The 16,112-nt window shown below is 35.4% G+C and overlaps 1 protein-coding gene across 1 annotated transcript in view; it reads left to right on the top strand.

Annotated features, from left to right (window-relative positions):
• C2CD5 (C2 calcium dependent domain containing 5) overlaps window positions 1-16,112 on the top strand; it is a 68,992-nt gene that overhangs the window by 32,288 nt on the left and 20,592 nt on the right. Inside the window, 6 exon segments of the mRNA XM_067000745.1 lie at window positions 7,480-7,594; window positions 10,111-10,154; window positions 10,157-10,205; window positions 11,949-12,140; window positions 14,546-14,732; window positions 15,828-15,992. Of these exon segments, the coding sequence (XP_066856846.1) occupies window positions 7,480-7,594; window positions 10,111-10,154; window positions 10,157-10,205; window positions 11,949-12,140; window positions 14,546-14,732; window positions 15,828-15,992 (752 nt within the window).

Here is a 16,112-nt window from a genome sequence, read left to right as displayed (position 1 = left end):
AGTTAGCGATACTAGTTATAAAATACACACCCTTGTTTTAAAAAACCTTGACTTGTTACAGCTGAGTAATGAGCTCAGGTAATCTCCAGCTTTGGGTAGTAGTCTCTTCACTGCTATCATTTGAAAATGTCCTCTGTATTTATTGTGCCTAAATGACAGAGCAGCAGATAAGAGATGAAATAAGTAGTTTCTTTATTACCTATCAGCTTGTCAAAATGGCAGACTTTTGCAATTGTTACTATAATAGGAACAATTAAAACACTCCTATATCATACTGAATATCCCATTCATTTTGTTATCAGAAGAACCTTATGCACAGTTATAAGGACTTCACCATTATAGGAAAAATGACTGATTGAGATAATAACTAAAAACTAGAGTGACAGACGTAGGCCTGGCACACTAATTTTCAAGAGACAAAAATAATTCTGGTATTTAACATTTCATTATGTCTGGGCAACTAAGGAAGTATACAATAGTGCTAAGGAAATACGGTGAAGATGAATCTTTTTTTTTGTTGTCTTAATAATAGTTTAATTTTAGGTTTAATTTTTAATATGTATATATAACAACATTTTTTAAATCTTCAAATGCAGCATGTTTTGTAAGTTCATTTTAGTTGTCACATGATGATTTTCTTTCACTGTAAACCAAATTATTACTGCCATGTTGGTGGTATTACAGATTTTTTTTTTTAAATGGTGCTATTTTGTAGCTTGTGTTACTGCTATCAAACCTCCACATGCAATTTAAAGGAGGAGTTAAAAGGTTGTGTTACCATCATGGATGTGTAGTTAATGCTGGCAGTATTTTTCAGCAGATTTGGTTGAACCAGGTTATGGAAAACTGTTTCCTCAAAGACTATGTGCAATGTCTAGGAAAGTTTAAATTATGCTGTGGTCTGTCCAAGTGGTTCTTGCTTGCTTATTTCTGATACCAATCATAGATAATTTGCAGTGCGTGACTGATAGACAGTGTAGAACAGTGGGGGCTTGGCTTTTTTCACTGTGAAAATCCAAGTAGTTACTCTTTTCTCTATGTGGGATGTTGTTTAGATTTACAAGGTTGAATTAGCATAGGTTACGCACTGGTTTATATAAAATATTTGTATTTTGTGATGTCATTCGTGAGACTAGAAGATGCTAATCTTCAGGTATCTGAGTGTTTAACCCATTCAAGGATTATTTGTTTGAGATTAGGAACGTGTTAGGAATGTCTCAAGGCTTGGTGTTGGGGATGTCAGGAATGTGAGGTTGCTTATGATCATAAGGCTGAGAGAGTTAGCTCTTTTGAGGTTAAGGCAGGATTCTAAGTGCCAAACTTCTGAAGTATGATTTGTATCATTGCTTTTTAGGGTATGACAATTAAAACATCTTGATCCATTTAGAATTCCTGGATGGAAGCATAATGCTATACATTCCTTTCTAAATTACAAATACATTCACCCATATCAGAGAAACAGGAATTACAGAGATGCTTAATTCTGTTTTCTAGTTAAAGCAACTTCTCTTTTTTTCTTACAAAAGAAAGAAAAAGAAAAGTGTTCTCGAGTGTTCTAGCAAGGATGTAGGGGGATTTCATGGAATTTGGAGTATAAGAAAATTTAAGGAGTTGTGGGAATGTAAGTAAGTGAAACACTGTTTTTTCCTCATCTAGAGGTGTATCTTGGTATTAAACACTCCAACAGTGAGTTGTCGCTAAAAGCAGTGATCCTACTTTTCTGCACAATTTCTGCCATGTGGTCCTGCAGTCTTCTGGTGATCATGTGCTTGCAGAGTGAGTCACTTGGCCTGACTAACCTGATAGAAGACTAGCCATGCAAATGAATGGTTGTGTTCAATCAGCCAGCTGATATACTAGCTGTAAATGCATCCTGTAAATGCATGAAGGGTGGATGCGGTTCTAATCCTTGATGCTGCATCTTCAATAATTGAAGAACTTCCTCAACATCAACGTTTATACCTGCTTTTCTTCTCGTTCAGCAGGTTGGGCTTGAAAATGAGATAGGTGCTTTCTGACCTCATTTCATAGGTTGGCAGGAAAGCACTCACAGTGCTATTCTCTAGCCTGAATGTTTTGTCTGTAGGAGTAAGTGTACCATTTCTCTTTGGCATTTATGCACTGATTTTTGCTGTTCTAGTCTATCTTAGTTTCTATTTGATAAATCACAGTAATCGATTTCCTTCGGTTTCTATATCATAATAACAGTTTTTCATTTTCACATCTTTTGGTCTTAAACATGAGGAGCAATTTAAAGAGGGTGAAAAAGTATTGTAGTGCCATTGAGAATCTTTAAGTTGTAGATTAGTCTTGGTGTGTTGTAGGATTACTTATTTGCTACCCAAGTTGTATGTTTAAAATTTACTGACAAGAGGCTTTTTGTGCACCTACCGTTAAATATTTTAAAGAGGTGATAAATACTATTATCTATGGGATAACCAGAGAGGTTCAAATTAGATTTGTAGGTCAGGGAGCTTCTACACAAAGGAGTCTCTTTAAAAAAAAAAAAAGGGGGGGAACTCTTTCAACAACAAAACCAACCCACACTCAGAAAACAAAACAAGCAAATAAAAAACCCACTCCCTCCTGTATAAGCAGACTAATAGGTTTTAATAGAAAAGGATTTAGAATAAAGGGATAAGGAAGCTCAGTTTGCAGTATAAAAGCACAGTAACTATGCCTGTTCCTGCAACTTTTGAGGTTATTAAGAATGAGGCGCTGCTCACGGACGTGTGGATTATGGCTCTGCCTACTGAAAGACTCTAAGATTAAATTTGTTGTCTCCATTGCTATTTTTTGAGGTGCCAGAACAATGACTCATTTGTAGATTGTTAAAACTTCCATAGTATGATTGTCCTCCTCATTTCAGAATGCCTGCATGGTAGATTTAAATGTTGACTAGATTTCAATACTAATCATAATAATAGGTTGAAATGAACCATAACAATTCCTACTTCAGAGTGATTTTCTCAGGATGTCTAGGGATTCAGCTTTAATACAGTAACTCTTGAGTACAATCTGTGTAATTCAGAAATCATTCTTCTTAGGTTTTCTTCAAGTTTTAAAAAATCTGTAGGGACCTTGCCTAGTGCAGATTCTGGCTAAATCTTGACAGGCCTTGAAGAGAACCTCTAGGAAATAACTCTTTGGAAAGATGCAGGTGTTTTCCGATTCGCAGGAAACAAGTATGTCAGGTGAAAGATGTTGGCTGTATTGTTAACAGGACAACATCCTGTCTAATGGAAGTCCACCTTGTATTTTGATGGCAAGAAATAGGTGGCTTCTGGAACTGCCCAAATGAACACCTGGGGCACGAAATAAACGCAATGTTTGTAACTACTGGAGCTGTTTAATAAAGTAAGTTTGGAAGGTTTCAACTGAAGGAGGTTGGAGTTGGCACAATTTTTATAGAGTACTGTACTGTTCACAGCATTGTTTCTCAAGTCTTCAACTCCAGAAAGAGTAGGGTTTGCTTCCACTTTGTTATAAATATGCCAATTTTTAAACATTAATGAAAGTAGGTTTAATATTCAGTCTTTGGTTTCCAATAAAAGGGGTATATTAGCAGTGTAATTTTTGCAGACTCTTTTGCTTGGAGTTAAGATAAACCTTGCTATAAACCTCTTGATAGATTTGCTAGAAAAGCTTGTGATTGAGTGCTATGTATGCTTGCCTTTTTGCTTCCACCTAGAATCCAGGGCCATTACTTTCTGTAACCATTTCAGTGAGCTGCCATAGTTTTCAGTCTGTACTGTCACCTGATCCAAGCATGCGCCAAAATACCCACCGTTTCTGGCTACTGTCTGCGGAATCTGCTTTGCAAACCCTTAGTTCTTAAGCTTTGCCATAGCAAAAAACAGCAACAGACACTCTTATGGAGTGTACTGGACACATGCCATCCTGCTTCCCTAATTCCTCTAATTGTTTATATAAATCCTTAGCTTTGCTAAACTTGTAAATGCTACAGTGGCATCCCCATGTGAAATTGTGTGGCTCGTGTCAAAAAAAGGCTGCTTGTGAAAATATTTGTCAGAAGAATATGAATGCTACACATTGCACTGCATTCAGTGTTTTGTATCAATTTATTACTGCAATGTCATGGTGTTTGATCTTAATTGTAGACAATCATTTTGTATTTTAATATTCAAAGGTAAGTTCATGTAAACTGTGTGTGAATGTACAGTATTAATATATAAACATACTGATTCACATTTGACCTCTGGAAGTGAAAAAAATAGTGACTCAGTTAAATGTCTTAAAGGAGACTGGGTTCTCTGCTTACAAGCATTTATGCATGACTATAATATAAATTTTGAACTTGCACAATTTGTTGGATTTTATTTGAAAGATATTGGGCCTGATCTTGTGAACATTTGAAGACAATGGCTGGAAAATTATCTTTAATAAGAATGAAAATGATAGGATTATATTACTGTAGTTATATAATTTTGTTAATTCTGATGTTGAACAGATTCTCAGTAAAGGTTAAATGTTACCTGAGCAAGGCATAGTGTTGAGCAACCTCACAATAATATGTGTTTTCCATTATGATAAGTCATTCTTGTAGATAGACTAGGTGAGAAAATTGTGTTAACTCTTAGGAACTTGTTTCTAAACTTTGATTTAAATGATAAATTTGTTGTGGAGGAAAGTTTACATGTTTGCAATAGAATTTGGGACCCGTCACTTCTATCTCTGCCATTTCTGTTCCTGTTAAGCATATCTGTTGTTTCAACACTTCATTCTGTTTCAGTTCTTCCTGTCAGACCACGTTCTTTTTTGGTGTCATCTTGCTTGTAATCTCATTCTTTATTCCACAGCACTTTCCCCGTTCATCCGTAGTTGCTTCACCTGTTGCTCACTTTCAACTCCTTCGTCATAACATCATTTCCTTTGCACTTTTTGTCATAGGAAGGTCATTAGCAGTGTTTGCCAAATGGTAACTAATGGTGTGAAGAGAAAACAGATGATATAATAAAAACAGTTTTCCTTTGCTTAAGTCTCTATGTCTGGAAAAAGATTGCAAGAGTCCTGTTACATCTCCATTTTAGGTTTTTCTGTGAAGTGCAAACATTTGTGTGGCTGTTCCATCCATGATTGTAGCCACCAGCCTGTGGTCAAGTCTAACTGAGCAAGAATTGTTTTGCATAGTCAGTATACCACTTTTCCTACTACTTACACCTTTCACTTGTAGAGAGAAACACACATTAATAAGCAAACTTCTTGTCTGTGATTGGATGGGGAAGGAAGAATTTCTCCTGAGATCCATGTGTCTTCCACCATGAAGAGTTAGTGACAACGTTTACAGAATCTGCTTGTGGTCTCACATCTTCCATGCAGCTCCCTGTTTTATCGGACCTTGTAGATTTTGCCTTAAAATGGGTTTCCAAAGTTCCTCTGTTCACTAGCACTACTACCATCAGCTGGTGGCAACAAGGACAGTCTCTGTTCTGACTCAGAGATGCACGTGCAAAAGACAACATTTTTATCTCCTGCTTTCCTTTGTGTACCACAAATTGTTCACCTAGCTGAGCTTGGGAACTCCAGCGCTCTGATGTGATGGGCTACTTCTGCATGATTCTCAGCTCTTAAAAGCTGAAAAGTTTGAGACCTTGATAGCAAGTACCCCAGCCATCTGAGTCAGGATTACTGTATATATAACCTTTATATAACATTTGATTTTTCCCAGTCGGCAAAAGTCCTTTCAACAGTGGTTCGCTTTGAGGAACAGCAAAGTATAGTGCCTAGAGATTCTGCTAGGAATATATTGAAACCTGGTGAAGGTGAACTCACCTATAATGGAACATGATACAGTTCATGAAAATCCTTAGTCTGTTTTGTGTTGTGGTGTGTATGTTTCTGTCTCAGTTCTTAGGAGGGTTTTCTACAATCATCAATGTAGTTATTTGTTCTTAAAGCTAAGTTTGGATAAACCTGATTCCGCACACCAAAGCCTGCTCTTAGTACAATGCTATGAGTACACAAGCATTAACATCTGAAGTTAGATATGGTTGAATATACAAACCTCTGTGCTTTTTTAATTATTAGAAAATGTTCATTAGTTTATTTTAGCTGAAAGCCCAGTTCCATATCAAAAGCTGAGGTAAATTCATGGATGAATACGTATTGCTGTACAACACTTCTGCTTCAGTAAATTTCAAAATATCTGTATATCTACATCTTCCATTTTTGTTTGCATGTTGTCAGAGAACTTAGTGTATGATACGTGATTATCATACACTATACTTAGAAACATTCCTAATAGTAACAAAGTGCAAAAGTGGTTCCCAATGAATCTCAGACTTTGGCATTAATATTTTAAATCATGATTTAGCAAGGAGATCTCAAGGGCTGGATGTATCCATGCAAAATTGAGTTGATTTCAGAAAATGTACCTGAATCCATCTGTTCAGATCCCTTTGCAGCATCTGAGTGCCTACTGTTTATTACTGTTTTTCCTCTTATTTTATGTATGAACGATTACCATAGTTTTTAACTAAGTTCATTTTGTACACATAAGCCATTTTGAAAGAAGAAACACTTCACAAACTCCAGTTTTAAGCTATTGTACCTGTTGACTTATACGTAAAAAGTTCACAGGAGGAGAACTTTAGTTCTCGGAAACTTAGTGCTGAACGACTTACTCTAGTAGCACTCTTCTTTGCGTTTTTAATACAGTTTTCAGGAAAAGCAGGTAGGATGTATTTTAAGATATACTTCAAAGACAATAAGGTAATTAGATAAAGAATCCATTTTGGAAAAAAAAAAAGTACAGTCACCAGGATACTGAAGCAAAAAATGAATAAATTGATGAACGTCAGCATACATCTTGGACTTCTTAATGTTGTTAATTTAGAAGTAGTTGCAAATAAGTATGGTTTCTGTAAGTTAAGAAGTACTGAAATGAGCCACAGAACACTGTGTGTTTGACTGGTGATATAACCTTGAACAAATATTTAAAAAAATCTGATGAACAGGACTTCTGATTGCAGTAGGAAAAACTGTTCAGGTTATTTTAAAGATGTCAGATGTACACTGATGTAAAATATTATCACTATAAATACTGTTTCATTACTGCTACTGGTAGTTTTTCCATATTACAGAAGATCTTTGATGCTTTATTGCAAATTACATTCTCCTCATATGTTGTTGGAAACTGACAGTATGATCTTAGAGTAGGTAGAGATTGGAACAACGTCTACAATATGTCGATGTCGGTTGTCATAAGGACACCAACAAGAACACAGTAACTTGTCAGAACCAGTTCCATGGATGATTTAAAAAAATAAAAATAAAAAAAGAAATTAATGAAACTGTCCCGTTGGTGTTTGTTCAATACTTGAAGTGTGACAGCTAGGAAATAGAAAGTTGTCAGATAAAACACTTGAACATAAAAAATTCAAACTTACAGATTAATTGCATGAAACTTTATGTTGACAAAGTGCAGAATAGTGAACTGATTTATGCTTTGTCTTTCAGATGAACCAGAAACACGAGATGCATGGTGGGCAGAAATCAGACAAGAAATAAAATCCCATGCCAAGGCATTGGGTTGTCATGCTGTAGTGGGCTACAGTGAATCAACTAGCATTTGGTAAATCATGATGATGATTTGATTTTCAAAATGCCACAGAAAATTATTTCTTCTACAGTGGATTACAAATGATAAACTATTTCAACATAGTTGTTTTTACTCTCTAGCATGCCTACTTTGGAGAGCTTGTGGAATTAACTTAGATATTGGTATTGTGCTTAAGAAGTTAAACAAGTTGTCAGATTTTCTTTTTGTTAACAGGTGTTTTTTTGGGTTTTTACTGGATTTTCATTTGTTCTCTAATGAGCATTTTATTGTTCTTATTTCTTTTTTTATTTTGAAACCTGCATGTTTGTTTTCGTTTTGTTTTTTGTTTTTGTAGTAACAATCTATCTATGAAATTTTCTAAACTTAATCTACCTAAATACTTAAGATTGTTCCTAAAAGTATATGTATTGCAGTTTCAGTATTGGATTAAAACTGGCAGACTGGTACTTAAATGGTAAACTTCAAACTTAAGACACAAGCTCTTTACTAAGAATTAATTAATTGTACATTAAAGGCAAATGTGCTGCCTGATAGATCAAGATAGATTGGTACTTCAGGTGTCAATGTTTGTCTTACTAGAAAATGCATGTCATTATTTTTTCTCAGAATGCTACAGTACTGTTCAACATGTTAAGCTGCAGCTCTGCAGTAGTCTTTCTGAAGCACAGGGTTAGGAAACGATTAAGTTCCCCAGATCTGTATCCAACTCAAGCCAAAATTCCAGTGTCTTGCTGTATTCCCCTTGACAAAGACCATTCCAATCTTGGGTGTTTTGTGGCGTAATAATAAAATGTGAGAAGCTTGGAGATGAGGAGAAATAACTGGGGGTTTATTTAATTACTCCTCTTTCTCTCTGGCCCAAGAACATTTTTTGTCTAGTTATACCTTGGGAAAGTAATCTGTGAAGAATTCCTCCTGGGGCTGAGTGAATCTGAAAAACACTTTGGTTCACTAGTTGTTTGAGTTGCTCTAGGAATGTAACTGAAGCAGACTTGGATTACTAAATTTATTTTCTGTCTAGTTGATTATGTCTAAATACTTCAAAGAAAAAGTAATAGTAATTTGCATTTTTAAAGAGATAAGGAGGAAAAAGTTTTGTTTTATTTCGCAGCTGGTAAGTTGAAGAAAGTAAGAGTTACACAGTGCTTTCATGAGTCTATCCATAAAGCAGTAAGATAATCAGAAATGATCAGTCTGAAAGCCATGACATGGGTTGCTTCACGTGTTGCTCCTTCACATTTATTGCTTCACTGCATTAAAAAATGTATTTAACAAAACTTGAGGACAGTTTTTGGAAGTCAAGTACTTGTTCTCCTGTGTAACTATTCCACTAGCACTTAGTATACAGACAAGGCAGGGTTTCTTTTCCTTACGCTGTTTTATCTGGTTGTGTTTTTTGGTGTATTAAAGACTTTATTTACCTCATATATGTAGTTTTCAAGTTTCATCCCTTGTGGATGGATTTACAGTAAAAATGGAAAAAACGATGCCTTTGGTCATCAGTCTCCTATAAAAAAAGTATGAATATTTGGGGGATTTTTTTAACTATGGGGAAAGAGTGTACAGAGGTAACCTAATAACAGACTGCCTATTTCACGCTTTCCTTTTCTTTAGAAATTTAATGTAGTTAAAACTTAAAAATGTAGTAAGCATAAAACTTAAAATTAGAGTTTCTGTGCTTACTTGTGAATTCACTTTAATTCCATGCTTAAAGAGCAAAGGTCTTTTCTGTAAGTACTGGTCTGCTAGATATTGTATAAGAAAAAATTATTCTGAAAATAAATGACAACTAAGAAGGAAAATATATCATTTGAGAAAATGTGGAAAAGCTTTTCTCCATATTTTTCCAACATAGTATTTTATGTACTTAGTGTTATAGATTTGTTTCTTATTTAACAATTTCAAAAATACTAAAAGCTTTGTGATCATGCTTTGCACTTCTGCAAGCTTTAACTCTGCTAAATCGGGAATATGGTCGGTTACATTACATGCTACATGTACCATTATTGTAGTTTGTAGTTAAATTTTACTGTTCTGCTACTTTTTATACTCCAAGAAGCATCCTTGTCAGTGTTGTATTGTAGCTGCATTTTGAGAGTGAATGTCTGTAAGATGATGAGGCTCTCAACTTCCAACTTAATTCTTTAAAGCCCTTTTTTTTTTTTTTTTTTACTAATGTTGCTTTACTTTGGTTGACTGGATTTCTATGCTTTATTAACTGTACTATTGAAAACAATTCTTAAACCTGGTTAACCTTTGTGATACTATAGCATATTCTTTATAATCTTGTGCAAAGCTCTTTAGTCTTTCTGTTCAGTCCTTCTGCATCTTACTGATACAATGGTTTAAACAACACAAGAGGATTGTGTGTAAGGTTTAATGGATAAAATTGCACAAATGCATAAAATTAATAGCCATATTTAATTCACTGAGACTTAAGTACAACAAGCCTTTTAATCTAATAGTTTTATTTTAAAGTGGCACTAACTAGTAGGAATTCACTTTTTTGTAATTCTTTTCTCTTATAGTGAAGAGGTCTGTATTTTGTCCGCGTCTGGCACATCAGCTGTACTGAACCTAGGTTTCTTCAGGATGGCACCATGGAAGGCTGTTTGGAACAAAGGTTGTCATGGCAGCCTGGCTTCTTTCCATAGGGTCAGAGAAGGGAGAGGTTGATTTTTTTCCTCAGAGCCAAGATAGTTCTTCTCTATTAGGGTAGGTTACAGTGTTACAGTGCAGGATGCGGGACCAACCACTTTACTGCTTTTCACTAACAACAACAACAACAGAAGTAATGGAACTCTGCAGCAAATTATATATTCTGTTTTTATTTCTAACAGTCTGAATAAGGTAACACATTTGATACTAACCACAGATAACTCAGTGTTTTTTTTGGCACTCCTCAGGTATCTTTCTCAACTTTATATCTTACTAAAAAAAAAGACAGATATATGATAAAGTACATACGCCAAATGCTGCTGTGGCTATAACATCTGTATATATGCTCTGTGTGTTATTTAAGAGCTGTATAGGAAATAAAGTAGCATAGTTGTAAAACAAAGGTGATCACAGACTTGCAAAGGATGTATGTTTTAGTTGAAGCTTGAAGAAAAATCATTAAACTGAAGGAAGAACATGAAGTTTTCTGCTATATCCCTTTGTTTCTGCCTTTGCAAATAAAATGTGAAGAGTGATGATTGATAAACACTTTCAGGAAAAAAACAATTAGATTAATGTATATTGGTAGTTTGTTTGTCAGAAAAGTCGTCATATATTTCAAGGGATTGCTGTAGTTGTAAGTAAGGCTATTTATTGTACCTGAACACTTTTTCCATATAAGCCTGCTAATGTTGTACTGTGTATTACTTTTTTACTTTGTTAGCAGGAGGCTGTTATTATGTAGATAAACTCTTGAAAACTGTAGCCAGAACAAAAATACTTCTTTCTGTATTCAGTATATCAGTGGACATTCTGTCAGGAAAGTAAGAGATGAAGAGAAAGAAATGTTATGTTTATATTGTGAAGGAAATTACATTTTTATCTCAATATATATTTCACTACTACTAAGAATCTTGGCAAGGATAACAAATGCCAAAGGAAGGTAAAAACAACCAGGTAGACAAAGCCTATGTTTGAGACAAAGTATGCTTGGCAAAGCGACACCTAGTCTCTCGGATTTGTTTTAAGCATCTCCTCAAAAATCACTGTGAAGAATTGCTCATGTGAAACAATATAAATTTGTTGGGATGCTGTTAGCCTATGCTTTCCTGGTTTATATTTTTATAGTGGTTGTTTCTAGATATTTCCTTTTGGGGAGGGGGACTAACTGTTCTTAGTGAATAACAAGTTTTACCTTACACCTTATCTTAGGAAATAAATTTGCTGTTCTTACAATGTTAATGCATATTGTGCTGCTTCTCAGTAGGATGGTTGTTGTGTTGTTCATGTTCTGCTCATTTGGTTTGTGGATACAATCCAGGTAAAAGAGGCTTTTGTCGTATTTGGAACAGCAAATTCTCAGCGGTTGTACCATGGACTACATTTAGAAAGTCATGGAGCCTAAAGCCAGCTCAGTAACATTTTAGATTTATATAAGTCATTTGGCCACTGTATGTATGTGATCTTTCTATAATAAGTTTGAACACAAATTTTATTACATCGTTTTATCTAGTAGTGTGCAGCCTAATTTTATCCTTTTTATTGATGAGGTGTAATACATGTCATGTTGGTATAATAGAACAAAAATACAGCTGCAGTGTATGATTTAAGTAGGTATTGCTGTAGGTGTTTATACACATATGCACATGTTGATGTTTGTCAATAAGATGCGGATGTTTTAAGTATGTTCTCCATAATGTATTTTTAGGATTGAAGAAGCTTCACCACCAGGTTGTGGATTTTGCCATATTCCATATGATGAATTGAACATGCCATTCCCTGCTCATCTCACTTATTGTTACAACTGCAGGAAGCAAAAAGTTCCTGATGTCCTTTTCACCACAATTGATCTTCCTGTAGAGGCAGCAGTTATTGGGAAGGGATGTCTTATTCAAGCCAGGTATCGATCAAAATGTTCTCCTAGTAAAGTTTTAGAGATCTTTGAAAGAATTCCTGTTGCTAAAATCCAGTATGTTATCAAATCTGAAATTTTGATGCTGAATTGCTAGGCATTAATGACAGTGTACTAGGGTATGGGAGGAGAAGGAGAGCCTTCTCCCATTGTATTGTGCGTCATGTTTGCTGATGGAACCCTTGGTAACTTTTGTGTGGACACTGCGGTGGTTTGTCTCTGCCTGGATTAGAGTTTTCATGCTTTAATTTGCTGTTTGCCACTGCTAACGTGAACATTTAAAGCTATTCCCTTGGAAACTCAACTGTTAAAGTCAGTTATATTAATTCTGTGATTGCATCTGTAACTGAACTTCATCTCTGTAGAATTGTCAGCTATGTCCAGCTGAGAGACTCTAGTCTTTGAATTTTGAAAAGAGAATAAGGAGATTTGGGGTGAAGAAGGAAGGGTTAGCTGTGTACAGTCTGTATAGGGTGGCCAGCTACATGAGTAGGTAACTACTACCTTGGGCTGAGAGGGTTGTCATTTATGGTTCGTAACCTGTCTGGATGACTGTGACAAGTGTAATAAGGTCTGCAGTGGGACCTGTCTTGTTGAACATGTGGAGGGTGATGGTCTGCGCTCCCTTCATGTTGGCTGGTTATACCTACACTGAGGGGACCAGTCAGTACAATACCCTTTGTTTTTTTTATTCTCTGAGAGTAAGAAACACATCAGTAAACTAGAGTGAGTTCAGTGGAGGGCCAACAAAAGAGTAAGGAGCACCTGAGCTGGACTAGTCGTCTCTGGAGAGAGGAAGGATACAGGGGATCTAACAGTATCCTGCCCACCAATGGGGAGGTAATGGAGAAGATGGAAAAAGGATTGTGCGCAGTGGAAGGACAAGAGGCATAAGCTGAAGGTAATAGAGGTTCATACTGGATATAATGAAAAGCTTCTACCCCATGGGGACAGTCAGGCAGTGGAGCAGATTGCATAGAGAGGCTGTGCACTCTCCATCCTTTGGGAGTTTTCAAGACCACGCTATATAAAGCTCAGAGCAGCATGCTATGATCTTGCAAACTGGCCCTGCTTTGTGAAGGAGGTTGTACTTCTCACGTGAGGGTTTTTTTAATCACCCTACAGTTATCATTCTTTGAGTTGTGTTAGAGAAGAATTATTGGAGCTACTGTAGAGGTGTATTATGCAGTTCTCCTTTGGTATTTTCCATATTATTAAACTGTGTGTTCAGCACCAGTTTGGAAGTCGACTTTGTGTCACAATGTTGTTCCTGCTATGCCTCTGGAGTGCTTGCAGATGTCCCATCTTCTTTAGGATAGTTTCTCAAAACATTCCCAACCTCTGATCAACCCTCCCCCTAAAAAAAAAAAAAAGAGACATGGAGCTATAATGACAAAGATTTTTGAGGTGAACTTCACAACTTGATAGGATTGGGTGAATTACCACATTTTTCATGGTCATGTAGTAATGGTGGTCCTTAGAAGAAAGTGTCTGACTATATCATTAAATTAAAAGTTGTTGTTTGCTTTTTGAATGACAGTTTGCCACTGAAAGTAGGCAGTCATTACACTGGTGTGGTGTTTGAATTTCAGCTTATGGGACTATAAACTCAAAGGGTGGATGGACTATGACTATCAGTGTAGTCAGAGATGGTATTTGTAGTTGTTTTTTTTCCCATGGAAATACAAGTATTTTTAATCTTGTTAGTGCTTAAATTGTGAGAGCATTTGATTTTTCTTCTCCTTTTTTTCCTTTATTCCCAAGTGTGCCTTGAATAACTGTATTAATACGAATTTTTAAAGTTCTACCAGTAGATGTAATTTCCTGTACTTGTACGTGGCGCGCTTAAGAGATTTGCAGCAACAGAAATATGAAACAGGTGTTTGTTATTTGGTGCTGTCAGACTATTTTGAAAAACAACCTGTGTGAGGCATGTTGTTTCTATTTGATAGCAACCCTTAAGCATATTTTAAGGAAGGAAATGATGTGACTTCGTTCAATAGTCTAGAAAAAGGCAGTATTTCTAATTTTTGTATACTGCTTTGATAGAGAAGATAGAGAATATTTTTAAATATTGCTGAAGGTTACATATTGTTCTACTTTGTTTCCGTTATTGTTACATGTTTTTATTGATAATTAAAACAGCTTCCTATTAAAAATGAAGATCAAATCTTAAGTTATCGAGCCTCAGTGCATTAGTCTGCCTTGATCTTACTGACAAGGATTTACTTTAATTTTTTTACAGGATTTTAAAATATATTAAAAAAAAAACTATTTTTATTAAGTTATACGTTGAGGGGGAAGATCAAAATATACTATTATCCCTTTTGGTTTTCAACAGTCCATTTGAAACTGTTTCTCTGCTGATGCCATATACCACTTCATCTTGTCAGGTTATGCCGTCTAAAGAAGAAAGCTCAAGCAGAAGCAAATGCAACATCTATCAGTAATCTCTTGCCATTTATGGAATATGAAGTGCACACTCAACTGATGAATAAACTTAAGCTGAGAGGAATGAATGCTCTGTTTGGGCTAAGAATTCAAATCACTGTGGGTGAAAATATGCTAATGGGGTTGGCAGTAAGTACAGTTTTAATCTTGGAATTCTTTTGCCTTCTTACAGTATTTTTTTGAAGACATGTAAGTGTTGTGGAATTCACGGTGACTAGAGATATTAAAATGTTATTTTAAGAAAAAATTGAAATGATGGAAAGCAGTAAGATGCCTAAATGTTGACAAATGAGGACAGGCTGTCTTTCAGTGCCAGAAAAGAAGATTGGAACATCTTGGTCCTCTGCTAGAGGAGAAGATTACTAGAAATGGGATGAGAGGAAAAGAAGCTTTAAATGGTTTAATGGCATAAATTACAGAAAAACGATTGTGTTCTTTAAAGGTCCTGTCAGAGATCCCTGTTCTTCAAGTTGCATTACAGTTCCATGACAAAGAAGGTCAATTAAGTCTCTCAAATACATCCTTTGGTTAGTTGCCAACAAGAGAAAGATCTGTTGCCTCTTCTTTAATGGCACTGAAGAAATAAATTATAGATTGAAAGCGTCCTAAAGTTAGTGAGGAAATGTTAACTCACAATATTTTCTAACCTTGTTCTGTCATGTAGGGTTAGAACAATGAATTATGCTTCTTCCTGCATCAGTGTAAGAGGATGCTTGGGTTAATATTGACTGGTTTGCATTTTCTTTTGTCTGAACTGGTGATCTGTTTCCTGTAAATACAAAATGGAACTGTCAGAACTTCAGTAATACTGTAAATGGTTTGGACAGGTTTTAAATCTTTGAAACTGGGAAACCATCACTTGCCTATGCAAGATATACTAATGCCAAGGCCTATATCAACATAATTCATTTTGAAGATATAAATTCACAACAGTTTAGAGGAACAAATAGGTTTTAATTCGTATTTTGTTTGGAACTTTTAGGTAAGTTATGAGCTCCATCATGCAAAAGATCTATGAGAAGGAAGGAGTTCATAAAATAATTGTTCTGCATATAGTAAACATGTTGTAGAAAGTGATTGTGCTGCAATGTACACATCATACTGCATTATAGGATAAGCATTATTTATTGAAAACTATTTCTATGAAAATATTAAAAGCACGTGCTTGTTTAAAGATTTGAAGATGCTGAAGAGTATCATTTTTCTTAATGACTTTTTAAAAAGTCTGCAACAGGTGTGTATCTAGCAGCTTTGCCAACACCTGGTGGTATTCAGATTGCCGGGAAGACTCCAAATGATGGCAACTATGAGCAGCATATATCTCACATGCAAAAGAAAATAAATGATACGATAGCAAAAAACAAGGAGCTTTATGAGATTAACCCTCCAGTAAGTAGAACTTTTGTATTCTTAAAAACCAAACCTTCTGAATCAAACACACATATGATATGTATATCCTTGAATTCTTAGTTTGTATCACGTTAAATGTAAATTGTTTTTTAATATATT

Source organism: Anser cygnoides, chromosome 1 (assembly GCF_040182565.1).
Source record: "Anser cygnoides isolate HZ-2024a breed goose chromosome 1, Taihu_goose_T2T_genome, whole genome shotgun sequence".
NCBI lineage: Eukaryota > Metazoa > Chordata > Aves > Anseriformes > Anatidae > Anser > Anser cygnoides.
The sequence above is the reverse complement of the archived record's forward strand: the minus strand, read 5'-3'. Positions and strand labels throughout refer to the sequence as shown.